At 39.0% G+C, this 27366-nt stretch overlaps 3 protein-coding genes across 8 annotated transcripts in view; 1 reads left to right on the forward strand and 2 right to left on the reverse strand.

The window, feature by feature from the left end:
- Nucleotides 1–7204, reverse strand: part of trib2 (tribbles pseudokinase 2) — a 101979-nt gene extending 94775 nt beyond the window's left edge. For 3 of the 6 annotated variants that reach the window (XM_057822510.1, XM_057822505.1, XM_057822508.1), the window contains exons 1-3: nucleotides 6608–7204; nucleotides 3063–3207; nucleotides 2439–2942 (exon numbers count right to left, since the gene is read on the reverse strand). The gene's annotated coding sequence lies outside the window, so the exon portion shown is untranslated. Of the gene's footprint in view, nucleotides 1–1925; nucleotides 2943–3062; nucleotides 3208–6607 lie in introns of all 6 variants that reach the window. The other 3 variants (XM_057822506.1, XM_057822507.1, XM_057822511.1) reach the window with 3 other exon arrangements.
- On the forward strand, nucleotides 1648–13391 carry gzf1 (GDNF-inducible zinc finger protein 1). Its single transcript, XM_057822504.1, has 8 exons — nucleotides 1648–2070; nucleotides 2483–3225; nucleotides 6680–6863; nucleotides 7586–7749; nucleotides 9197–9291; nucleotides 9356–9523; nucleotides 9599–9756; nucleotides 12005–13391. Exons 2-8 carry the CDS (start codon nucleotides 2498–2500, stop codon nucleotides 12566–12568), a joined length of 2061 nt encoding a protein of 686 aa, XP_057678487.1. The 5' UTR covers nucleotides 1648–2070; nucleotides 2483–2497; the 3' UTR covers nucleotides 12569–13391.
- napbb (N-ethylmaleimide-sensitive factor attachment protein, beta b) lies at nucleotides 7219–25165 on the reverse strand. Its single transcript, XM_057822513.1, has 11 exons — nucleotides 24964–25165; nucleotides 24299–24378; nucleotides 24046–24162; nucleotides 23784–23830; nucleotides 23561–23638; nucleotides 23416–23471; nucleotides 15354–15438; nucleotides 15100–15204; nucleotides 14957–15025; nucleotides 14841–14891; nucleotides 7219–14668 (listed from the first exon to the last, which is right to left on the reverse strand). Exons 1-11 carry the CDS (start codon nucleotides 25062–25064, stop codon nucleotides 14567–14569), a joined length of 891 nt encoding a protein of 296 aa, XP_057678496.1. The 5' UTR covers nucleotides 25065–25165; the 3' UTR covers nucleotides 7219–14566.
- Between the last annotated feature and the right edge of the window lie 2201 nt (nucleotides 25166–27366).

Consider the following 27366-nt stretch of genomic DNA (forward strand, 5'->3'; position numbering starts at 1 on the left):
TAATGTTGCTAATCTACGCAATGGCGACATCATGCGGACAAATTGTATTAAAAAAAACAACAACAACAAACGAGGATGACATCAGGATAGTAATAGAAATAGAAAAATAAAATGCAGAAATATCAGTATTAGGGCTGTCAAACGATTGAAATTTTTAATCGAGTTAATTACGGCTTAAAAAATAATTAATCGTAATCAAACCATCTATAAAATATGCCATATTCTTCTGTAAATTATTGTTGGAATGGAAAGATAAGACACAAGATGGATATACACATTCAACATACCGTACATAAGTACTGTATTTGTTTATTATAACAATAAATCAACAAGATGGCATTAACATTATTAACATTCTGGTAAAGCGATCCATGGATAGAACGACTTGTAGTTCTTAAAAGATAAATGTTAGTACAAGTTATAGAAATTATATATTAAAACCCCTCTTAATGTTTTCGTTTTAATAAAATTTTCAAGCAAAAAATAAACTAGTAGCCCGCCATTGTTGATGTCAATAATTACACAATGCTCATGGGTTGTTAAACCCATAAAATCAATCGCACCCAAGCGCCAGCAGAGGGTGACAAAACTCCAAAAATAAAACACAAGTAACAAGTTGGCATTGCACTGTGCTGTCATTTTAATCTGTTTGAGCGGGGTATGTGCGTTAATTGTTTCAAATATTTTAACGTGATTCATTAAAAATATTAATTACCGCCCGTTAACGCGCTAATTTTGACAGCCCTAAATAACATTATGTAATTGTGGTAAAGTCTAGACTACAAGTATAAAATATATTAACTGTTATATAATACATTACATATACAATACATATATATTATATTATTATATATATTATATTTACATATATGTATTATTATTATATACTTTATTAATATATACTTACATAGTAATTAAAATAAATCAGTAAGGATAGTTTGGAATTAATGTACTGCATCTAAAAAAAAAAACTAAAATATGCAATTGCTTAACTGCATCTCTGCCGTTTATTAAAAAAAATGAAGCAATTTGAAAGTCGGTCGAAAACCAAGTAATTTATTGCAATCTCATACTTAAATTTAAAATAAAAATCACTTATTCGTTTAATTTTTAAAATCATTTACATTTTTAAACTAAATAACACAATATTTTCTTATTGATTGCTATCAATAAAAACAATTAAATAATAAATAAAAAAAACAGGAAAGGAAAAAGCAATATAATTATTTTTTCCTAAATTGTTAAATCTATATAAAACAAGGGTGACTAATTTACTGAAAATACTAAAATTGTTTAGTTTTTAAACTAAATAACACAATGTTTTCTTATTGATTGCTAGCAATAAAATGTATAAAATAATAAAACAGGAAAGGAAAAAAAAAAACAATAAATATAATTATTTTTGCTTAAATTGTTAAATTTATATAAAACAAGGGTGACTAATTTACTGTACGGCCCCGACGAAAAATGGCCGACGACTGAGTACACTCGTCCCCGTTGTCTCCCAGCGAACGTCAGGGATCTACTTTTATATGTATGATAACTATGGCAGCAGTTTACTAGTTAGCATACGTTTGAGACGATATTAATCACAAACTACAATACAATATAAATTTAATGGGTGCTTTTTTTGGCTGCACAAATAGAACAGCTCGAAAGGCAACAAAATCGAATGTCAATTGTCAAACCTATGTCAAAATGACGATTTATCGGCTGATTTCTGTGCGGTTTTACATTGCGCGTGCGTACACCACTTGACGTGGAAAAAGACAACTACGGGAAGTCTTTATAGACAAATCTACGTCCATTATTTTCGCGAGAAGCAAAACCGTTAAATTTACTGATTTACTTAAACACACATCGATCTTTGCAATTTGATATCGGGTCATTTAAAATGTTAATTTTACGCTTGCCACGTGTTCTACCTTTTTAGTTTTTATTCGTTTGCCGTTTTGTCTTAACGGGTTTGCCGTCCACGTCCACCTTCTTCTGCGGATTAAGTTACGTGTGTATTTCGGGTAAATACAATAGCAGTGTTTTCAGGCGGGCTGCCATTTTAGCGACCTTACGGTAAGAAAGCCGCTGTCTCTTCAACGCTATTCGAAGCAGAGTCGCTTGTGTGATGCTCAAATTAGTCACACAAGAAACGAGCCAATGTTTTCCGAAGAATTTACTAGAAGCTTTCGTTAGCTCGTTTTAATACCTTGTTGGCAGCTATGCTAACCTTCAACCCGACAGCCAAACAAGAAAACTCAGACTAATTTTGTTAACTAGTGAAAATAATACGAGTTATAACTGTTACTATATAGATCCCTGCTGTAAAGTGATTCAAGTAAAATAAATTTCTTTATTGTGTGGTCACACAGTAAAACAAATACAGCTACTTTTGCTAGGGTTTCAAGGCTAGTGTGACGTTTTCAAGTTTGTGTGTTACCTACTGGAGAATCCTTAATTACTGAAGTTTCCCTTCTGTTTCCATCAGTCACTCCATGTGGGCATGGCGGTGGTCCAGCTCACCTCCGAATCCCACTCTCAGAAAGTCCTAGACAGTCTTTATCAGCTGAGGCTGCAGGGACACCTGAGTGACATCACCGTACAGGTGGACTACCAGGGCCAATCGAAAGCGTTCCAAGCTCACCGGGTGGTCCTCGCCGCTTCTAGCGGCTATTTCAGTAACATCTTCCTATCCCAGGATGGCATCCCAGACCAAATCCCGCTCTCCAACATGCTACCGTGTGACTTTTTTGACTTTTTGGAGTTTGTGTACACGGGTAAGGTAGAGTTGGTCCAGACCAGAATAGCTGATGTGCATGCAGCGGCCAAGCTTTTGGACTGCAAGGAGCTGGCCAGGGTTTGCATCGAGAATGACGTGTTTGGGTCAGATGTGGTAGTGGAGTCATCAATAGAGACCGAGACAGGTACAGAGAGGTCGTCAAAGAGGTCTAAGAGGAAGACCAGCAAGGTCAAACTGAGCTTGGGTGGCCGCAGAGTCCTTCAGAAGTGTTTCCAAACAGAAGGCGAGGCATTTAATGCTGAAGAGGATGACGCAAACGAGTGCTCACCCATTTCTTCTGACTTTGATGAGGAAACTCTGAGTCCGCTGCTGTGCTCTGCGAGTGAGGACGAGGAAGGCACGATCTCAAAGAGGTCCTCCAAAGGGAAGTTCAGTTGCAATGACTGCCAGAGGATCTTCCAATATGAGAAGAGCTATTTAAAACACAAAAGGTAGGTGCATATACAGTGTATCACAATAGTGAGTACACTCCTCGCATTTCTGCAGATATTTAAGTATATCTTTTAATGGGACAACACTGACAAAATGACACTTTGACACAATGAAGTCGTCTGTGTGCAGCTTATATAATAGAGTTCATTTATTTTGCCCTCAAAATAACTCAAAATATAGCTATTAATATCTGAACCCCTGGCAACAAAAGTGAGCACACCCCTTCGTGAAAGTTGTCCATATTTAACATACTACATGTCAACTGTCAATATTTTGTGTGGCCACCACTATTATCCAGAACTGCCTTTACTCTCCTGGGCATGGAGTTGACCAGAATTTCACAGGTTGCCACTTGAATTCTCTTTCACTCCTCCATGCCGACGTTGCAGAGCTGCCTGATATTTGAGACTTTGTGCACCTCCACCTTCCGCTTGAGGATCCCACAAAGATGTTCTATTGGATTCAAGTCTGGAGACATGCTTGGCCAGTCCATCACCTCTACACTCAGCCTCTTCAGTAAAGCAGTGGTCATCTTGGAGGTGTGTTTGGGGTCATTGTCATTCTAAAACACTGCCCTGCGACCCAGTTTCTGGAGGGAGGGGATCATGCTCTGCTGCAGTATTTCACAGTACATGGTGGAGTTCATGTTTCCCTCAATGGAATGTAACTCTCCAACACCTGCAGCCAGAGGTTGCGCTAGACTTTTTCGTTGTCTGTCATTTTGACTGACAGTGTCATAAAAATCCGGTCATAATCTATTTTTACCCGTCACATTTTAAAAATGATAATAATGACATATTCAATAGCATTTACTTTTCATTCATTTTCAATTAGTATTCTGTCCGAACAAGCTTAACAAGAGGCAAACAGACAGCGGAGTGCACCAATCAGCGACGGGCAGACGTGCCGTTAGCAAAGCGACGAGGGCAGGACGAGGGACTTGCGCGCGGAAGTAAACATACGAGGAGAACGGAGTTCATTCAACATGGCTAGCGCGAGACAGACTGTTGTCAATGACTTGTGTCGATGTGTTTTAGCTCATTTAAAACTGAATTTACCGCGGATTAGAACATATTCTCGGCTTTCGCGTTCGCCATCCGTGTTGTTGTAGAGACGACTTTCGGCACGCAAGTGCTCGTGAAGAACACGTCACGCAAATAAACAAATCTGATTTGTTGATTGATTTTGTACCTACTCGAGAGGCTGTGTCCCAGACTTTTCTCTCAGTGTTTGAAAAATACAGGGAGAACAGTCTGGCCGTGCCAGGCAAACACTCAGTTGCCTTGACATTTTTCCGAGCAAGGCCAATGACGTCATGCATCAAGAGAGACAATAGCTAATTAATATGCTCACTCACCACCCTGTGGTCTGGGGTGTGAATTGCAACCTGTCAAATGACGGATGGACTTCAGTTTTTTCCGTCACCGTTTTAAAAAAACGGTCAACGACGGAAAATATTCGGTTAACGTGACCCCTGCCTGCAGCACTCATGCAGCCCCAGACCATGACATTCCCACCACCATGCTTGACTGTAGGCATGACACACTTATCTTTGTACGCCTCACCTGGTCGCCGCCACACATGCTTGAGACCATCTGAACCAAACAAATTAATCTTCTCATTAGACCACAGGACATGTTTCCAGTAATTAGGGGTGCATGATATCCATTTTTTTGAAAACTGAGATTGATAACTTCCTGCTCCTCAAAGCCGATACTGATATCGATAACCGATAATAAATATATATATTTTTTTAATGTATAACCCGAGTTTTTGAACACCTGGAGGTTTAAAAAAAAAAAAAAAAAACAACAACAACAACAACTAGTGATGGATTCAATATAGATTTGCCTTTGATCTCACCAGATTTTTCATAATGACATGAACAAAACAGTGCGTTTCACTTCTGCACTGCCCAACAGCCAGCTAAAAAGGAATGCACTTCCATAAACCACAAGGCTTGGTCTTTTTTTGCTTTTATGGGAAGACACTCGTCTTAATATTGTGAAAGTACAACAGAAAAATACACATATTCAATACTCAATATACAACAAACTGCAAAATACACTTATATACACAACTATTATATGTATAGCATTGCACACTAGCTTGAGTTACTAAAGCATTCTATAACACAACTTATGAAGTTCTGTACACTACAGAAGTAAACATATATTGCACATCCATATGTCATAGTAAATATAAAATACATATATTTCCGAGGCGGAAACGTAACAGAAAGCATTCACGACTGTCAATGCTACCGCTAGACACCGCAATGTGTGAGTGATTGAACCAAACTACTGTAACAAAAAATGCCCTGTAAATGGTCAACTGATTTCCCATACAAGTCTGTAAACTAAAGCCAGAACAGCACATATTATTGGTCCTATTATAAATGTTATTGGAATTGTCGGGATGAATTATTAATTCATGAATGATTAATTCCTATTATCGGACCGATAATTATCGGAACAATAATTATCGTGCACCAGTACCAGTAATCCATGTGCTTTGTTGACATGTCTTCAGCAAACTGTTTGCGGGCTTTCTTGTGTACCGTCTTCAGAAGAGGCTTCCCCGTGGGGTGACTGCCATGCACACCAGTTTGATGTAGAGTGCGGCGTATGGTCTGAGCACTAGCAGGCTGACCCCCCCCCCCCCCCCCCCCCCCCACTTCTTCAATCTCTGCAGCAATGCTGACAGCACTCCTGCGACGATCTTTCAAAGAAACTATTTGGATGTGACGCTCAGTACGTGCGCTCGGCTTCTTTGGACGACCAACCCCAGGCCTGCTCTGAGTGGACCCTGCTCTTTTAAAACGCTGGATAATCTTAGCCACTGTGCTGCAGCTCAGTTTCAGGGTGTTGGCAATCTTCTTGTAGCCTTGGCCATCTTCATGTAGCACAACAATACGTCTTTTAAGATCCTCAGAGAGTTCTTTGCCATGTGGTGCCATGTTGGAACTTTCAGTGACCAGCATGCGAGAGTGTGAGAGCTGCACTACTAATTTGAACACACCTGGTCCCTATGCACACCTGGACCTAGTAAAACTTACGAGTCACGTGACATTTTGGAGGGGAAATGACAAGCAGTACTCAATTTGGACATTTAGGGGTGTAGTTTCTAAGGGGTGTACTCACTTTTGTTGCCAGGGGTTTAGATATTAATGGCTATATTTTGAGTTATCTTGAGGGTAAAATAAATTGACTCTATTATATAAGCTGCACACAGACAACTTTTCATTGTGTCAAAGTGTCATTTTGTCAGTGTTGTCCCGTGAAAAGATATACTTAAATATCTGCAGAAATGCGAGGGGTGTACTCACTTTTGTGATACACTGTATACATATTTAATTGCCATCAGGTATTCGTAACTAACCCTGCAACTAAAAAGTTGAGAGCTTTGAGTGGTCCAGTTCCTCATCCCGTTTCTCTTCCCGTGTCGCGGCAGCACCCGCCACGGAATCCAAGCCGACCTACTATACCGTTGCAAAACCTGTGAGAAGACTTTCTCCAACCGCAGCAACCTGAGGATTCACGAGAAGCATGTACACAGCAATGAACGGCTCTTCACCTGCGAGGTTTGCAACAAGAACTTCAAGCGCAAAAAGGACGTGGTGCGCCACCATAAACAGGTCAGGATTTTTTAGGGGTGTTAAAACTAAAGTGAGGGTAATTTAATATACAGTGTTACCTCTACTTATGAACGTCTCAACACACAGAATTTTCAGGTTAAGACACGCCTCAACGGGAAAATATTGCCTCTTGTTACGAAAGATTTCAGGATACGAATGGCAAGCAGATCCCAGAGTTTACTAAACGTAACATACTTATAGCTCCTCTGCCATTGGCTATTGCCTAGCATTCACGGCATCCAATTGGCTAAGAGGGACCTCTACTGAATGTGTATATCCCAGCGTCTTCTTCATTCGCCCCTTGTGTTCCGACAGCTTTACATAAGTGTATTAAGTTTTATTCTTTACTCTAGTCTTGTTTTTTTTTTTTTTTTTTTTTTTTTTACAATATGCACAACTCTGATTTTATATTGTGCAATAATCTAATTGTAACATGTATTTGTTCCATGTTTTGATGATTTTTATGCATTATAAAAGATTTAAGTCTGAATTTTGGGGGGGCTACGAACGGATTAGGGCATTTAGATGAAAAACGAGTCTCTACTCACAGAATTTTCAAGTTACGAAACTGCTTCCAGAACCCATTCATTTCGTAAATAGAGGTATCACAGTAATTTATATCAAGATAATTACTAATTGATTCCCATTCACAATGACAACTCCTGTCAATCCTCCACTGGCGACCCGACCCGTTCCCTGACTTGCCCAGTTTGCCCTTTCAGGTGCATGAAACGCATCTGCACGAGTGTTCCGAATGCGGCAAGCTGTTGAGCTCCAAGGGGTCACTGGTGTTACACAAGCGGACGCATAGCGGCATCAAGGCCTACGTCTGCTCCGAATGTGGCGCACGTTTCACCCAGAAATCGGCCCTCAACATGCACCACAGGTACAAGCTAGGTCACACAATTAATTTAACTAGCAAGTCTGGGATTCTCTTCCTACTAGTAAACTAATTGACCCCTCCCTACACACATTTGACCAATTATTACCGTATTTTCCACCTATAAGCGCGCACCTTCAATGAATGGCCCATTTTAAAACCGGTTTAAATACAAGGGCCGCACCGCATTATAAGGCGCAGTTGTAGTAGTAGCAGCACTAGTAGTAGTCATCATGGTCGGGGTTTTGTTATACAACCACTAGATGGAGCTGCAGTAAAGCAAATGTCATGCCATGATTAACCAATATTAATCCATATACAGGTAGTCTCAGGGTTAAGAACGAGTTCGTTCCTACGCTGGCGACGTAAACTGAATTTCGGCGTAAATTGGAATTAATCCTTTAAGTACCCCAAAATAACTATCCAAAAAGTCCAAAAGTCTTGTATTTTGTTTAATGAGAGTATACACTGCCCTCTGGTGGCAGCGTTGGATCTGGCTGGACTTTCGCCTAAGGACTAAGGAGCAGACTCTCGTGCATTTTATTGTTTTAGTTGCTGTTTTGACTTTTGTCGCGATACGTTGTTGTTGTGTTTTTCTTTCTTAATGTCATTGTATAATACTTTCCTGCCTTTTATTTTTCATGAATTATCTTGTCATAGTTGCAAAGCACTTTGAGGACTTTTCGGGTTTTTGTAAAGGGCTATAGAAATATATTTGATTTGACATGGATAAAGGACAGCTGTGCTCTGGTTTGGCCTACATAAGGCTGTAAGTTATTTCAGCTAATATATGTTTGTGTATGCATTTGTCATTAAGTTCACAGCTACAGTTTGTGGAGTTACTTGTGTGCGATTTGCTATGAGAGTTGTAAATAGGTTAGCATTCGTAGCATTTAAGATAGCGGACTTTTGTTAGTCAAATTAGGCTAATTTAATCTACTAAATTTACATAATGATCAGACTAGATGGACGTTTGAACACTAAGTGTTTTGTGTCAAGTGTTTTATTGTTAAAATGGGTGTTGTTTTGAACATAAGTGTACATATGTGTGTTACAGCTTTACAAACTGTCAAAAGTGAAGAAAGTATAAAGCTTCAAAAAGAACAGTTGCCTTGTTTGATGTCTGTAAAGATGAACAACACATTTAGTGAGGACAGAACACGTCATGTTATTAAAGTAAAAATAAGATACTGTGGATTACAGTAAGGTACTGTTTACACGACTAAAAAAAAAAAAAAAAAAAAAAAAGACACAAGATGGCGGATGAGACGTTATAAAGTCGTAATCGCGTAAGTCGAGTACGTCGTAACCCGGGACTACCTGCATAAAGCACATTAGATTAGAAGGCACTCTGCTTCAGTTTTTGAGAGAATTGAAGGCTTTTAGTTGCACCTTCTAGTGCGGAAAATACGATACACCACAGGGTATGCTATCAGAGCGTGGTTGTGTTTAGGATCCACACAGGCGAGAAGCCCTACGCCTGTGACGAGTGCGACTCCCGCTTCACCCAGAAAAGCATGCTGGCCTATCACAAGCGCTCCCACACGGGTGAGACAACCACCCAGTTTAAGGACATTTTTGGCAGTGTCAACAAGTTCTTTTGTCGTCCAAGGTGAGAAGCCCTTCATGTGCGAGGCATGCGGGAAGAGCTTCGCTTCAAAGGAATATTTGAGGTACCACGCCAACATCCACACCGGATCTAAGCCATTCAAGTGCGATCAGTGTGGGCGCGGCTTCGCCCAGAGGAACTCACTGCGGCAGCATATGAACGTGCACACGGGTACGAATCCGAACCGGATCATCTATAGCGGCTGTGCTGGAATTCTGACTTTGTGTTTTGACAACCCTTACACAGGCGCACGCCCCTACGGCTGCAAGTTCTGCGAAAAACATTTCACGCAGCTCAACGCCCTCCAGCGGCACCAGCGGATTCACACCGGCGAGAAGCCCTACATGTGCGGCTTGTGCCATCGCACTTTCACTGATCAGTCTACGCTTCGAAGGCATACCACGGTGAGTAAAAATACTGAGTTTTGGCTATGTAGGGGTATATTTATGTATAATTACACTAAGAACGCAACAAAAAAATACCCTATTTTTCGGAGTATAAGTCGCAGTTTTTTCATAGTTTGGCGTTACGCGTAATTATTCACACGTTTGGTGACTTGGAGGGACACTAATGGTTTGGTAAACTTATTAGCATGTTCTTAATGCTATAGTTATCTGAATAACTCTTAATAGCTATGTTATGTTAACACACCAAGCATGTTCTCAGTTCATTGTTTATGCAACCTGTAACGTTAGCATACAATATACTTATTCAGCCTGTTGTTCTCTATTCTATTTTTACTTTAAATTGCCTTTCAAGATGAGAAGCCCGTTCTTGGTGTTGGATTTTATCAATTTCCCTCAAAATTTCCTCCATTGTAACTTGTATGTTTCTTTCGTCTTAGTCTTTTGAACAATAAGACATATTTGTTTTTGTCATATTTTTGTTATCTCAAAATTTGTTTGTGTTAGTCTAGTTTTAGTCGATGTTTACTAAAAAAATTTTGTCTGTAAAATTTTTTAAAATGTACTCCAAAAATAAATAAAGGTTTCCAACTATTGTGAATGAGCAGACGAGCACATGTTGTAGCATCTACAAGGACAACGCCAATTTGGTGACAATACACACTCAGCAGGAAAACAGTACATTATTTTCAGTGAATTATTATACGCACCTGGATGCCACGATCTTTATGTAAAACCTGGATGCCACGATCTTTATGTATTAAAAAAAAAAAAAAAGTCAGGGTTTAAGAGGACGCGTCCCGTTATCATTAGCCTAACACAAACGCGAACGCTGTGCTAACGCTACGAATTACATTTACTGTCCTTGACAAAAGTCTTGTCGCTTATCCATTTTGTAGAAACAATTGCTAATAACCTGACTTTTAATTATTCAATTGGTTTCAGAAAAGGCTCATATGAAAGCTAAGATCCTCCCAAATGATGTTGAATGTACAAAAATATATTTGTTTCACTGAAAAAAAGATTCATCATTTAATGAAGACATAAAGGTCAAATTTTGTTGCCTATAGAAAGTAGTGTGAAAATTGAACATAAAATGTACTTCAAATACAAAAATGTGTGACATAACATCAGCGAATTAAGTAGTGGTGCTGTGAGATCCAAATTTAATATTTTGTATGACTTCCATGGGCTTGAAGGACTGCATCCATGCGGTTCTGCAAGGATACATACAATTTTATTGATGAAGTCATCAGGAACATCAAAGAAAGCAGTCTTGCATGCCTCCCAGAGTTCATCAACATTCTTGGGTTTCGTCTTCCATGCTTCCTCTTTCATTCTGTTCATGTCTGGTGACTGGGCTGGCCAGTCCTGGAGGATCTTGATCTTCTTTGCCTAGAGGAACTTTGAGGTAGAGATTGAAGTTTGCGATGGAGCACCATCCTGTTGCAGAATTTTTCCTTTTTTATGGTTAGGAATGAAAGAGGCAGCTAAGATTTGTTGATATTTCAGACTATTTATGTTACCTTCCACCCTGCAGATCTTTCGCACACACCCATACTGGATGTAACCCCAGACCATGATTTTGCCAACAGCAAACTTCACTGTTTTCTGAGTGAATCTCGGATCCATGCGGACTTCAGTAGGTCTCCTGCAATATTTGCGGCGACTTTGGTGTAATATAATGGAAGATTCATCTGAAAAATCCACCTTTTGCCACAAAACAGTGAAGTTTTAGTAATTAAAAGTCAGGTTATTATCAATTGTTTCTACAAAATGGATAAGCGACAAACTTGTCAGGGACTGTAGTGTGTGATGATCACTAAGTCAGTACAAACCTTTGAAGGCTCAAGCAACATTGTATATTATCTCTGGACAAGACAAGAAAAAAAATTCTGGAGTGACTGGGAGGGCAGGCTAACTTCACATTAAATGTCACACATTGTGAACATGTGATGGAGACTATTGTGCATTTTCATCTCGTTCTTTTTTCGTCAGACGAAAACAGGCTTTGGTCTCGTTATGTTCTAGTCTCAAAAAACACGTTTTTAACTTATCGTCTTGAAAAACTGTTGACGAAATATTTTTGTTATCGTCGTTGTTGGCGAAAACAACACTGGTGCGAGTAATAGACCGAAAAATATGCAAAACGGGGGAAAAAGGTTTAAAAATTGATGAACTGAGGATAAAGAAGGTAGACCTTAAGAGTGACTATGAAAAATTGTGTGTATTTTTCCTTGATCTTTAGACTCACGACGCCAACGCTCCATGGAAGAACTACCTGGTGGTTCTGCAGGACAACGTGGAAGAAAAGAAATCCAAAGAAGAAAGGAAGGCAGCGGCTCAAGAGAGAAAAAGGGTCGCCCAGAAAGCACGTAAAAGCAACGCTGCCACTGCCGCCCTCGGGTTGGACGCCAAGCAGGTCACCCTGCCACCAGAGTGGGTCGGGCCGGGGGGCATTACCCTGGTTGGTCACGGTAACGTGGGCGGGATCACCCTCATCCAGACTGAGAATCTACCCGAAGGTCAGGCGGAGACTGAGGATGACGGCGGCACAGTCACTTTGGACGGACACTTCGCCGTTCCCGGGGAGGCCAACCCTTCCGAGATTACCCGTTCGCTACCCACGGATACCCCCGCCGTGTCCTCCCTGCTGGAGCAGGCTGTCTCGCAAACTATTCTGGCTCCCGAGGGGGTAACGGAGCAGCCCGACATTCTGACGGTGGTTGTGTCTGAGAAGATGTGCAAGGAGGAGCAGCTAAAGCAAAAAATGATCGAGAAAATAGGAGATAAACAAAACACCAATCCCTAAAAAATGTAGCTAAATCTAAGTGGACTCCACATTTAAGAATCTTAATTAATCCCAATTTATGGTTATTTTAGCTGATGATCTTGGCCTCTTATTCATCTCATGAGCATTAAAAGCATTTTTACATACATGACATCCCTCTTTTTAAGTATTTAGAATAGGAATAACAAACTTTATGAATGTCTCATCATTGTGAAGAATATATAATGTGGATTTCACATGACTAGAATAGTAAAGGAAACGGCGAATACAGTACTGCCTTGAGATAATCATTTGATGGGCTAATCGAGTCCCGGTTATTTTCTTACTTAATGCCGCAATATGTCCTCATTGGGCCAGTAATTGAGGAGAATGAAAACTTTGTCGTTGCCATGGCGATCGCTTTAAATAAAATGTGTATTTATTACAATTTGGGGCAGCCCTGTAGCAAACTAAAACATTTCCACATTTTTGTTCTAGTTACAGAAATATTTACTATAGGATTCATCTCAGTATGGTTGAATTCTTCAGTGGAACACAAAAAGTGAGATATTGCATCACTTCACAATAAAAGTGTGGAGCAAAATAAGGACAGAATACAACTTTATTGTCCAACCACACGAGCACACAGATTTTTTTTTTTTTTTTTTAAAGCTCCGGAAGAATCTGGATACTTTGGTGATAGAACGGAGGCGATACGGTTTGGGTGGGGAACATGCTAATTGAAGGGGCGGACAAGATGAGATGGCAGCTGAGCCGTCCGTTAGCATTCGAACTGGATAAAGTCAAAATCATAAATAAAACCTGATGGACTACAATCATGTCGGGAGGAAATAATAAAGTGGCTGATGTTATGCTTAACAGTCTCAACTCGTTTTTCAACTTCCTGTACACAGTAATGATTGAAATAATGCGAATTAATAATGATTAACCAAACAAGCGGTTTTAGAGCCTTTAACAAGGTTTTGTAGCTTCTTTAGGCTTCATTGTGTTACTAACAAGTGGAGTCGTCCACGTTCATTTGACACGTGACAAATGATATAGGTGAAGCCATACTCATGACAGTGCTAATAGTACTGTTAGAATTGATAATTGTTATCCACATCTGTGCTTGTTTTTCAGTAAAATAGTTGCGTGACAGCTACCATAGACTTCATAATAATATTGACGGGTCAGATTCGCAATGTTTACGTAAAATAAATGCGAACTACACGGTTGTTTTGCCTTTAACAAAGAATCGAGACAGTTTTACATCCATATCTATAAAGAATTCAGGAATTTAAGCATTTAATCACAAGAATTTTCACCGGAAAAGCTGTTTACATAAGGCGGCCGCTACATTTGTTTACTAACTGGCATCGTAGTTTGCAATATTTCCGTAAAATAAATGCTAACTGCCTGTTTTTTTTGCTTTTAACCAAGAATCGAGACTGTTTTGCGTCCATATCTATATAGAATTCAGGGATTTAAGCATTTATTCACAAGAATTTTCAACGAAAAAAGCTCTTTGTCTGTGATTCCACTCGGTCAGTTTTGACGGCTAGACCAACAATGCAGGCACCCATTAATCGGCTCCGCGCCCCGTCAATATATTATGAAGTCTATGCAGCTACAAATGGGCGTATTAATCCATTTATTAATTCTATTGATGATCAATTAAATGACTATCAAAATAAGAAGCATCAAGTCCATGATATAGCAAAATTGTAGCATCACTTCCAGATTAGCATTTAGCATGGCTGCCATAGTCTTGTTTTGTCATTGTCACACCTCGTACACAACATGGAGTGAATTCAACAAAAACATTGAGAAATATGAATAACTACCATGACATTGTTAGTAAAAAGTTACGCAGCGTTCCTCTGCATGAGAGGAGTGGAGGTGGAGACGCTTTACATTTCAATAGGATTTGGAGGGAAGCGATATTGTAAAGCAGTGCCGTGTTGTACGTGTGTTGTACGTGTGTGTGTGTGAGGGGAACCATGCGCGTGACTCGTATGTCCCGTCCATCTCCGCACGCTCTCATTTGAGGTCTCCCTCGTCGCCCTGGATGGTCTTTTTGATGCGCAACAGCAGCGTGGTGTGCCACTGGTCCAGACGCGAGATGGAGTCGAACTCCTTCACCTGCGGGAGGGAAGAAGTTACAGGTTATTTCAAATGATTTCTTTGGCCAAATAACTATTTAGACAAAATTGTCGCACTTAAGGGTGGCTACACATCCTAAAAAATGAGTGGGAAATCACAAATACAGGTATATCTATATCTAATCTTACATAGACCTCCTTAACAGACTTACCGCTTCTGTGAAGGCTTCACTGTTCTGTTCCTCATGAGCCTCCAGCAGTTTCTTTTCAATAAAAAAAAGAAAAAGTAGATTAAAACAAAAATAAGGAGTATAATAATAGTGCCTACCTTCAAAAGTTTGCATTCTCTGGAGTCTGAGAAAGCCGGGAACATCTCCTCGTATTTTTCCACAGCGATCTGCAGAGAGACAAACCGGGACAAGTTTCAGCCCCACAAGCTGCGTAGAGCGATCCCGACGGAAATACACTTGCCTTGGCGTTGAGCTCGTCCACGATAAAGTGACACAGTGCCGCTTTAAAGAAATACTCCTTGGCGCTGTACTTAAGCAGTGGGTTGTCCATTGTGTTGGCACCAACCTGCGTATACATAAAGAGTATATTCATTCATTTATTCAAAAACAACAAACAAAATTTGATGCGATAATCAATACACATGGAAAATTAGGTGTCCCACAAGGATCAATGCCATGCCCCATTTTTTTCTACACTGTCTGGATTGGTTTTACCTGCTCATAGATCTCAATGGCCTTCTGATACTGCTCCAGCTGAGCACAGTAGGCCCCCACCTTCAGTAAACATTTGTTAGCCGAACTACAGGAAGAAAAGACAAAATGTAATCAGACACAGGGTAGTTAACTTATCTTGCAATGGATGGACCGCATTTCCTGAAATGGATGTCTTCACATATAAATGCATACTAACAAACAAACACTCGGTATAGACTTCATAATGATATTGACGGGACACGGGACCGATTAATGGGGGCCTATCAACCGTCAAAGCTGACCGAGTGGAAACACAGACAGCTTTTTACGTAGAAAATTCTTGTGAATAAATGCTTAAATCCCTGAATTCTTTATGGATATAGATGTAAAACAGTCGATTCTTGGTTAAAAGCAACAAACAAACAAAAATAGGCAGCTTCCATTTATTTAATGTAATTATGTTGAATGTGCTGCTCGTATTTAAGCCACTGGGTGCCGCCTTATCACCACAAAGAGCTTTTTACGTCAAAAATTCTTGTAAATAAATGCTTAAATCCCAGAATTCTTTATAGATATGGATGTAAAACAGTCTTGATTCTTTGTTAAAAGAGCAAAGAATCGGGCAGTTAGCATTTAGTTTACGTAAATACGTCGAATATGCTGTTAGTCTTTAAACCACTGTAGCGCCGCCTTATCACCACAAAGAGCTTTTTCCGTTGAAAATTCTGGCCGGTTGATGGGTGCGCGGGTGGCCCGGGGGACCACCCTGGGTCCCGGGGGGGGGACGATGGCTCCTTTGCTGGGCTGCGGGAGGAGGGATGGGCTGCGCATGGCCCCCCGCCCCCGCGCCCGCCCTCCCTCCCTCCCCGGGCTGGCTGGGTGGGGGCTGTGGCCCTGGGTTGGCGCCCGCGCGGCTTCTCCGCCCGTCTGCGTGGCTGTCGCGCGCCCGGTGGGGCCTGCGTGCTGCTGGATGTGGTAGGGCATTCTCGGGTCGGGGGTCCCGGTGCCGGGATTGGCGATGCGGCGGCGTAGGGTTGGTCGCCAACGGGCTTACTCATAAGAGATTCACACGATTACTGGGTTCTAGATCACAGAACTGATTTGTGTACACTCTACCCCTTTCAATCACTTAGCTTATAAGCTTATAGAAACCCCCACCCCCATTCTCCTCTTTCACTGGCCAATAGGCCCCCACATGGTGTAAACCGGAAATACATCTCGCTGACGATAGCACCAGCATATTAGTAACTAGTTTAGATGTTCAATGTATATCTAGTTGTTGTTTGTGTATGTGTTTCTTTTCCTTCTTCTCTTGTATTTCTTTTCTTCTGTCCCCCCATAATCCCTTCCTGTTCGATGCTTTGTCATAATAAAAAGGTATTTTGAATGATCACAATGGGAGTATGTCAGACTCTCAATGTGAAACATTAAAACTGTTCAGAATCTGGGCACTTAGACTTCCATTCTCTGTGTCAAACAGCTGAACAGGACAGGTTTAAAAAAAAAAAAAAAAAAAAAAAAAAAAAGAAAATTCTGGCGAATAAATGCTTAAATCCCAGAATTACTTATAGATATGGACATAAAACAGTCTCGGTTCTTGGTTGAAAGAAAAAAAAACAAACAAACAAAAAACGTGCAGTTACCTTTTATTTTATGTAAATATGTTTAATGTGCTGCTAGTCATTAAGCCACTGGGCGCTGCCCTATCCCCACAAAGAGCTTTTTACGTTGAAAATTCTTGTAAATAAATGCTTAAGGCAAATCCCCAATTCTTTGTAGATATGAATGAAAACAGTCTCAATTCTTCGTTAAAAGAGCAAAGAACCGGGCAGTTAGTCAACTTTTTCCGTTGAAAATTCTGGTGAATAAATGCTTAAATCCCTGAATTATTTAAAGATATGGACGTAAAACAGTCTCGGTTCTTGGTTAAAAGCAAGCAAGAAAAAAAAAAATGTGCAGTTAGCATGTATTTGACGTAAATATTGCGAACTATGATTCAGGTCAGTAAGCAAATGCAGTGTCCGCCTTATGTAAACAGAGCTTTTTTGTTGAAACTTCTTGTGAATAAATGCTTAAATCCCTGAATTCTATATACATATGGATGTAAAACATAAAATATAATAATGACCTTGATTCCTCGAACAAATCACTCCTGAGACAATCCTTCCTGTTAGTATGTGGTACTGTTTTCTTACTTTTTCAACCTAAATCCAGCGTTAGATCACGGCGTGCGTGTGTTTGGGAATAACTCCTCTTGATGTGGGCAGCCCCCTACTTGAAGGCGTGGTGCAGTGTGACGGAGGTGACCTGTCAATATCATTATGAAGTCTATGCACTAGGTTTACAGGAGTTTTATAGCTGACATTAAAAGCTATACCAACACTGGCGAGGGAAAAACAGTAGATTCACTATTTTAACTTATTATACTAATGACTATTCCTTGTTTATGATTCATTAATGCAGTACTCTCTTATTTTCAGTGATAATGACACTACAGGTAGTCCCTGGGTTAAAAACGAGTTCCGTTCCTATGCTGGCGACTTAACCCAAATTTCCACATACGTCAAAATTAACTTAAATTAATTAAGTAGCCCTAAACCTCAAAATAACTATCCAAAAAGTCCCTAAGTATTGTATTTTGTTTATTAATGGAGGATACACTGCCCTCTGGTGGCAGCGTTGGGTCTGGCTGGACTGTCGCCTTGTATAACTGAGCTGACTCAGACGTCTGACATGGATAAAGGATAGCTATGCTCTGGTTTGACCCACATATGGCTAGGCATGTGCCGGTTACCGGTTTCACGGTTTACCGAGGTGTGAAAACGTCGGGGTTTCAAAACCACTAAAATTTTCCGTCAGACCGTAGTACGGTATTGGCTATTTTTCATGTGTCAAAAATGCAGCTAGAAGTGGCATGGCGCGGCAGCGCCCACCCCCTCCCGTTTGTTGCTGTGTGTGAAAGTGACGCTATCAGCTAGACAGCCAGCGAACCCAAGAACAAATCCTCCAAACATAAAGCGTTCTTTTCTTCAATTTATTGAGCTCTCAAATCGTGGTAAGTGTAATATACAAAATGAAAACAATTAAATCGTTATACAATTGTATTTTTTCGTGTGTGAGTAGCTTCAACAGATTAGCATCATGGAAAAGTTCGCCAAAAACAAAACACACATTTTCCTTTCAAATTCGATATACACACTAACTAAAAGCTTACAAAGATGAATGTTAGCCTAGACTTAGCTGGGAGAGCAACTTCGTCGAGTGTTACAGCTGCAGAGTGAGAAAACAAGCTTGATTCGCTTGAATGAAGGGGGGGGGGGGGGGTAGCATCAAAGATCGTTAATTGCGAAAGATGATTTTGCCCTAAGCACAAATCCACGTTCGTTAGCTCAAGGAGAGGTCTCACTCCGAATGTTTTTATTTTTTTATTTTTTAGATGAAACCTTTCCACAGCAATATTTACATTTTAACCAACTTGTACATTTTTAACTAACTTGTACATTTTTAATTAACTTATTAACTTATGAATTCTTTGTTATTTTTAACACAAAGGCATGACATCATGTAGACTAGATTCGACACAGTGGCTGAAATTGGCAAAACTTCACTTGAGCTTTTCCACCCTTAAAAAAAAAAAGTGATGCAGTATAAATTTTTAAAAATTTTATTCAGAAGTGTTTTTACTTTTTTATAGAAATTATTTTGGTCTTGCTCTAATCTTGAGCAACTTGAGGTGTGGCTGTGGGTATAGTCTATAAGTTAAATTTTAATTGTATTTAAAATATTTGTTTTTGTATTGATAATTTATTTATTTTAACAATATATTCATGTTCCAATTTGCAACTATGTTCTGAAAAAAAAAAAAAAAAATCCTGTTCAATGGAAAAAAGTTTTTTTTTTTTTTAACCCATACATCTCAAAATAACACATTTTGTAGCTATAATTGCAATACCGTGATACCGTGAAACCGCGGTATTTTTGCTCACGGTTATCGTACCGTCAAAATCTCATACCGGCACATGCCTACATATGGCTTTAGGTTGTTTCAGAACAGCTATTGAGTCTGGCCACCATTCAGCGGATACAATTTCCAGGGCGGAGCAAGCCACAGCAAACAGACAGCGGAGTGGACCAATCAGTGACAGGCGGACGTGACGTTAGTAAAGCAACGAGGGCAGGACGAGGGACTTGCACGCGGAAGTAAACATACAAGGAGAGCGGAATTTATTCAACATGGCTAGCGCGAGACAGACTGTTGTCATGGACTTGTGTCGATGTGTTTTTGGTCATTTAAAACTGATTTTTACTGTGGATTGGAACATATTCTCAGCTCTCCTGTTCGCCATCTGTGTTGTTGTGGAGACGACTTCCGACACGGAAGAGTGACGTTGCTCGTTAAGAATACGTCACGCAAATAAACAAATCTGATTGGACGGTTGATTTTGTCCGTGCTCGAGAGGCCGTTAATGGGCTGGGTCCCAGACTACTCTCGCAGTGTTTGAAAAATACAGGGAGAACAGTCTGGCCGTGCCAGGCAATATACAGTGCCTTGCAAAAGTATTCGGCCCCCTTGAATCTTGCAACCTTTCGCCACATTTCAGGCTTCAAACATAAAGATATGAAATTTAATTTTTTTTGTCAAGAATCAACAACAAGTGGGACACAATCGTGAAGTGGAACAACATTTATTGGATAATTTAAACTTTTTTAACAAATAAAAAACTGAAAAGTGAGGCGTGCAATATTATTCGGCCCCTTTACTTTCAGTGCAGCAAACTCACTCCAGAAGTTCAGTGAGGATCTCTGAATGATCCAATGTTGTCCTAAATGACCGATGATGATAAATAGAATCCACCTGTGTGTATTCAAGTCTCCGTATAAATGCACCTGCTCTGTGATAGTCTGAGGGTTCTGTTTAAAGTGCAGAGAGCATTATGAAAACCAAGGAACACACCAGGCAGGTCCGAGATACTGTCGTGGAGAAGTTTAAAGCTGGATTTGGATACAAAAAGATTTCCCAAGCTTTAAACATCTCAAGGAGCACTGTGCAAGCCATCATATTGAAATGGAAGGAGCATCAGACCACTGCAAATCTACCAAGACCCGGCCGTCCTTCCAAACTTTCTTCTCAAACAAGGAGAAAACTGATCAGAGATGCAGCCAAGAGGCCCATGATCACTCTGGATGAACTGCAGAGATCTACAGCTGAGGTGGGAGAGTCTGTCCATAGGACAACAATCAGTCGTACACTGCACAAATCTGGCCTTTATGGAAGAGTGGCAAGAAGAAAGCCATTTCTCAAAGATATCCATAAAAAGTCTCGTTTAAAGTTTGCCACAAGCCACCTGGGAGACACACCAAACATGTGGAAGAAGGTGCTCTGGTCAGATGAAACCAAAATTGAACTTTTTGGCCACAATGCAAAACGATATGTTTGGCGTAAAAGCAACACAGCTCATCACCCTGAACACACCATCCCCACTGTCAAACATGGTGGTGGCAGCATCATGGTTTGGGCCTGCTTTTCTTCAGCAGGGACAGGGAAGATGGTTAAAATTGACAGGAAGATGGATGCAGCCAAATACAGGAACATTCTGGAAGAAAACCTGTTGGTATCTGCACAAGACCTGAGACTGGGACGGAGATTTATCTTCCAACAGGACAATGATCCAAAACATAAAGCCAAATCTACAATGGAATGGTTAAAAAATAAACGTATCCAGGTGTAAGAATGGCCAAGTCAAAGTCCAGACCTGAATCCAATCGAGAATCTGTGGAAAGAGCTGAAGACTGCTGTTCACAAACACTCTCCATCCAACCTCACTGAGCTCGAGCTGTTTTGCAAGGAAGAATGGGCAAGAATGTCAGTCTGTCGATGTGCAAAACTGATAGAAACATACCCCAATCGACTTGCAGCTGTAATTGGAGCAAAAGGTGGCGCTACAAAGTATTAACGCAAGGGGGCCGAATAATATTGCACGCCCCACTTTTCAGTTTTTTATTTGTTAAAAAAGTTTAAATTATCCAATAAATTTTGTTCCACTTCACGATTGTGTCCCACATGTTGTTGATTCTTGACAAAAAATTAAAATTTTATATCTTTATGTTTGAAGCCTGAAATGTGGCGAAAGGTTGCAAGGGGGCCGAATACTTTCGCAAGGCACTGTATATATATATATATATATATATGATCTTTATTACGGAGTCACACAGGGTGTCCATATCACACACACCAACAGAAAAATGACATAAAAAACACAAGAACAGAAACTACAAAAGAAAGAACATGAAAAAGGCAAAAGCTATCTGTGCACAACAAATAGGCTTTCACGCCTTTTATGCATATGTTAGTGTATGCATTTGTAATTAAGTTTAGAGCTACAGTTTGTGGAGTTATGTGTGTGTGATTTGCTATAAGAATTGTAAATACATTAGCATTCGTATCATTTAAGATAGCAGACTTTTGTTTGGCAAATTAGGCCAATTTAATCTACTAAATTTACGTATTGATAATAAATCTGGGAATGTATTGACATCTACTAGTATTTATAAAAGTATTTTCTTTTTTTCTTTGCAAGCTGTGTGAATGTGTGTGTGAATTTCTATAACATTATTGTTTATTTATATATTAGTTGTTTTTTATTTAATTGGGTTGCGAAATGTTGGTTAAAAACCAATAGAACACTCCATCTGAGACGTGTTGTACATAATTTCAAGTTTTTATTTTATGCTTTACAAGTACTCAATGAACCAGTACCATGGACAACATCAAGCCCATATGAGAATCCTTTTCAAACGTGCCTCAGAATGTTGCAGTCCACCATGTTGATTCCAGCTGTTATTTGATTTCCTGTAATTTTCATATCGATGACATGAAAGATTGAAATAAAGAACTTGAAAGTATGTACAACACATGTCTCAAGATTCAGTGTTCTCTTGGTTTTCATGTTTAAAATATTGAGTGCTGATTTTGGCTAGGGCTGTCCCAAACGACTAATTTTCTCCCGATTAGTCAGCCGACTATTTTTACGATTAGTCGACTAATCTAATAATTAATTTATTTTATTTTATTTTATTTTTTTAACTAATTTAGCTATGAAATTTTTGTTGACGCTTATCAATTCACAAAAAACATATTGGAAGACTCAGATCATTTATTAAAGTACAAATAAACACGTAAATAACAATAATAAATCATAAATAAACAATGAGTTCAAATGCTGATAGAATTAACTAGTGTAGCATCCCGATTGAAAAGATGGTCTCTTAAACTGATGGTTTACAACTTTTATTCCATCCTTGATGTAAACACACCGTAAGAGCTACGGTGCACACAAATAAAGCAACACAATTAGAAATTAACAAAAACTTTTCACTTTTTTCCTTTTAAACCTTATTTATATATCAATGAATTGCCTATATGAATTGCCTTTACCTTATTACCTTATCATTGACAATCTCTCCCTTGAGTGCAATCACTGTATATACTGTATATATTTATGACCTTTTAACCTTATATAATTTTCTATACCATAAAATAAACCATAACATGAAATAAATCTTTCAATTAGCATTAAGAACAATACTAATAGCACTTATAGGCCCATTGTCAATGAAACATTATTATTTAGTAAGGCGACAGCACCCTCTGGTGTACAAAAAATGGAGAATAAAAAAAAAAAAAATTACAAACTGCGTGAAGGCGCTTGAGGTGTTTATTCACCGCCGACGTGCAGCCAAGCTTGGCACTGAAGAGACAGGACAGAAGAGTGTACTCTCCTTAGTTTCTTTGAAATAAGTCAATGTTTTGGACACTCTGGTGCGCTTTTTTTGGCTTTGTGTCGCTTTCCCCGCTTGCACACAGAGCATCCGACATTCTAACTTTCCACGCATATATTTTTTTAACCCTTCATTAACCGTCGACGGGATGTTGTGCTCGTCGACAGATTTACGTCATCGATGACGTCGACTATGTCGACTAGTCGGGACAGCTCTAATTTTGGCACATTCTTTTTGAAACACCCTTGTATATTCACAATCACTTCAATACGGATTCATTGTTTATATGGATCCTATAGAATACCTGTTGGATTCTTCTCCCTTGTAGTAGTCCGCCGCTTGCTCATAATGTGCAATTGCCTTTGCAGGAGAAAAGGAAACATTGTCATATGTCATGTTTTCCCCCACACTAGAGTGCCTAAAAATTCCAGAATAAATTTTAACTGTACTTTTTCAATGTCCACCAAGTCAGCCTCGTAGATTTCGGCGATACTGATGTGATGTTTGGCAGCGATGGTGAACCTTCCCTAGAAATTATTATTCATTTTGTTGTTAAAATGAATGCGTGCCAGTTAAAACGTTGCATTCTAATCTAATACAGCGTTTAATTAGTTGTCATTATCTTGTGTACCCGACGTGTCTGCTTTGTTAGTACATATTATGCTTTCTTACCATGTCTGTGTAAATATCGATGGCGGCATTTAAACACTTGATTGCCTCTTTTGGCAGCGTAAAGAAGAAGGAAGAGGAGGTGGGAAATGTTAATACATGAAACGTGTTCGACTACATGACAGGACAAAAGTTAGAAGTAGACGAACAGAGATTTTACATGCTGCATTATAGATTTGTTTGGTTTGAGCACTCGTTTTATAATGGCGATAATCACCCCATAAATTAAGCATTCAGAATCGATGTCACCAGTCCGTACTCTTACCGTTAGGATCAGACTTCTTGTACGCATTGCCGGCATCGATGAAACTGGTGGCGCAGTCGTGTTTGTTCTGCAGCTGCATGTGGAGGTGAGCAGCCTTGCAAAACGCTCCACCGGCACCTTATAAAAAATGTTTAAAATGTGTTATTTTATTTTGCATTTAGTACACTGTCTGCGAGTCAGCATTAACTTGGCAGCACCTTCCCAAAGTGCTGTGCTGGTTATTTTTTATTTATTATTCATGTTCTTATCTCACCACTCCAGTTCTTGGCCATCTTGAACATGTTGGCTGCTCTGCAGTACATTTCACAGGCCTCTTCCACTTTGTGATGTCCTCTGTGCAGAAAATAGAGGGGGAAGTGTACATAAAGCTTCAATAAATTGCTGCAAAGTGTAACCTATTGATCCGAGTGCATGCTCTAGGGAGTTCACACTGGTGGTTATAATAATAAACGAGGCAGCCATTCAATTATGGTAAGGGATATGACATCACCGCATGGTCAGACACAGAATACCATAAATTAAATACTACACGTTCTCTCTTTCTAGAATTTTCAGTAGTGTATGTGCATCACAAATTCAAGCAAGTTAATATATCTTAAAACCTAAATATTCCTGTTGACTTGCTGTTTAATAAGATATAGTGCTTATTATTAATGTACATCATTGAGACTCGTTTTCGGCACGTAAAATGATAAGGTAGCTGCCGAAAAGTAGAAAGGAATGTCGTAAAGGGGTATTAAGTATGATAAAATAATGACGTGCTAGTTGTTTACATTAGCATGAGGCTAACCAATGAGTTAGCATAAATAACGTGCCAACGCCCCTTTAATTTTTGTTTATGTAATGCATACGGTTATATGCGTAAAGAAACAGGCACTGCGCAAATATTACCAGGTAATATATTTTGTGCTTCCTTACCCGCCAAACATTCCTCCCAAAAAAGAGCCCGACGACTTGACTTTCTTGTCGGCGTCGGCCATGAGCTGTACAGCTTCTTTTTCTTTCCCACTGTTGTCCATGTTTTCAACGGGTGTATTTTGAGTTTAGAGGCGGAAAAGAACCGCAGAGGATTGAGTTGACAGCGCAGGGATTACAGGCGGTGGGTTTACTCGGCAGTGGCTTTGGTGGTACAATGTGGGAGTTGTAGTTTTTTCCCGTCATTTTAACCATTTACGGCCTTGACTTCGAAGCGAAAAGGGAACTACAACAACCAGCTCAATGTAAATTCATACGTTTAAACGTATTTTTGGTTTTCTATTATTGTTTAATTTAAATTTAACTGTACAGTTTATTTTTACGGGATTAGAAATTAGAAGTTTTAGATGATGAATATAGGCATTTGTTTAATAGAAACAAAGAATGCCGTTTCTGGAGGAATTGTGTAGGGGTGCTTTGCTCTGCTGGTCAGTAACTTTTTCTCAATTACCCTTGGAATATTTGTATATATCCGTCATTGGAATTGACCGAGGTATCCGTCTTTTAACATTGACGTATATAGCAGTCTTTGGCAATGACGGTTATAGATCTGAGACGCAGTGGCGTCGTTTTAGGGCTTTTTTAGGGGGGGGGGGGGGGGGGTTAGCCCCCCTAAATAATTTGGTGTCGTTTTATAAATTTTTTTTTTACATAAATAAATTAGGGCTGTCAAACGATTAAAAATTTTAATAGAGTTAATTACAGCTTAAAAATTAATTAATCGTAATTAATCGCAATTCAAACCATCTATAAAATATGCCATATTTTTCTGTAAATTATTGTTGGAATGAAAAGATAAGACACAACACGGATATATACATTCAACATACGGTACATAAGTACTGTATTTTTTTATCATAACAATAAATCAACAAGATGGCCTTAAAATTATTAATATTCTCTTAAAGCGATCCATGGACAAAAAAAACTTGTAGTTCTTAAAAGATAAATGTTAGTACAAGTTATAAAAAATTTATATTAAAACTAGGGCTGTCAAAATTATCGCGTTAACGGGCGTTATTTTTTTTAAATTAATCACGTTAAAATATTTGACGCAATTAACGCAGATGCCCCGCTCAGACAGATTTAAATGACAGTACAGTGAAACGCTCTCTTGTTAATTGTGTTTTATGGAGTTTTGCCGCCCTCTGCTGGAGCTTGGGTGCGACTGATTTTATAGGCTTCAGCACCCATGAGCATTGTGTAAGTAATTATTGACATCAACAATGGCGGGCTACTAGTTTATTTTTTGATTGAAAATTTTACAAATGTTATTAAAACGAAAACATTAAGAGGGGTTTTAATATAAAATTTCTATAACTTGTACTAACATTTTTCTTTTAAGAACTACAAGTCTTTCTATCCATGGATCGCTTGAAGAGAATGGTAATAATGTTAATGCCATCTTGTTGATTTATTGTTATAATAAACAAATAAAGTCCTTATGTACCGTATGTTAAATGTATATATCCATCTTGTGTCTTATTTTTCCATTCCAACAATAATTTACGGAAAAATATGGCATATTTTATAGATGGTTTGAATTGCGATTAATTGCGATTAATTACGATTAATTAATTTTTAAGCTGTAATTAACCCGATTAAAAATTTTAATCGTTTGACAGCCCTAATTAAAACCCCTCTTAATATTTTCGTTTTAATAAAATTTGTAAAATTTTCAATCAAAAAATAAACTAGTAGCTCGCCATTGTTTATGTCATTACACCATGCTCACTCCCTAAACCCATAAAATCATTTGGACCCAAGCGCCAGCAGAGGGCACCAAACAACAAAAAACAAGTAACAAGCGGACATTACACTGCTGTCATTTTAATCTGAGCGGGGCATGTGCGTTAATTGCGTCAAATATTTTAACGTGATTAATTTAAAAAATTAATTACCACCCGATAACGCGATAATTTTGACAGCCCTAAAATAAATAAATTTAAAAATGCTGATATTCCAACCCCGAATGGCTAGAGAGCAAAAAAGGAATCAGAGCAAAGGGTGGTTCATTTTAAGATTCTAGAATATGATACGTTTTTAGTTATTTCACCTTTTTTTATTTTATTTTTTTCTAAATTCATAATTCCACACGTTCATTCAGTTTTATTAGCTTCAGTGAGAATTTACATTGTAAATAGTCATGTAAATAAAGAAAATGCATGAATGAGAATGTGTGTCCAAACGTTTGACCTGTACTGTATGTAATGTTTGGATATATTGTCTGTATGTTTGCGTGCTTGTATATGTCAGGCAAATTAGACTGATGTAGACATTATTTAAATTCAAGTAATAGGTAGTATTTTTCAGGGTTTGAAATTACAGCCATTTTTTTTTTTCTGT

Source organism: Corythoichthys intestinalis, chromosome 19, assembly GCF_030265065.1.
Source record: "Corythoichthys intestinalis isolate RoL2023-P3 chromosome 19, ASM3026506v1, whole genome shotgun sequence".
Lineage (NCBI taxonomy): Eukaryota > Metazoa > Chordata > Actinopteri > Syngnathiformes > Syngnathidae > Corythoichthys > Corythoichthys intestinalis.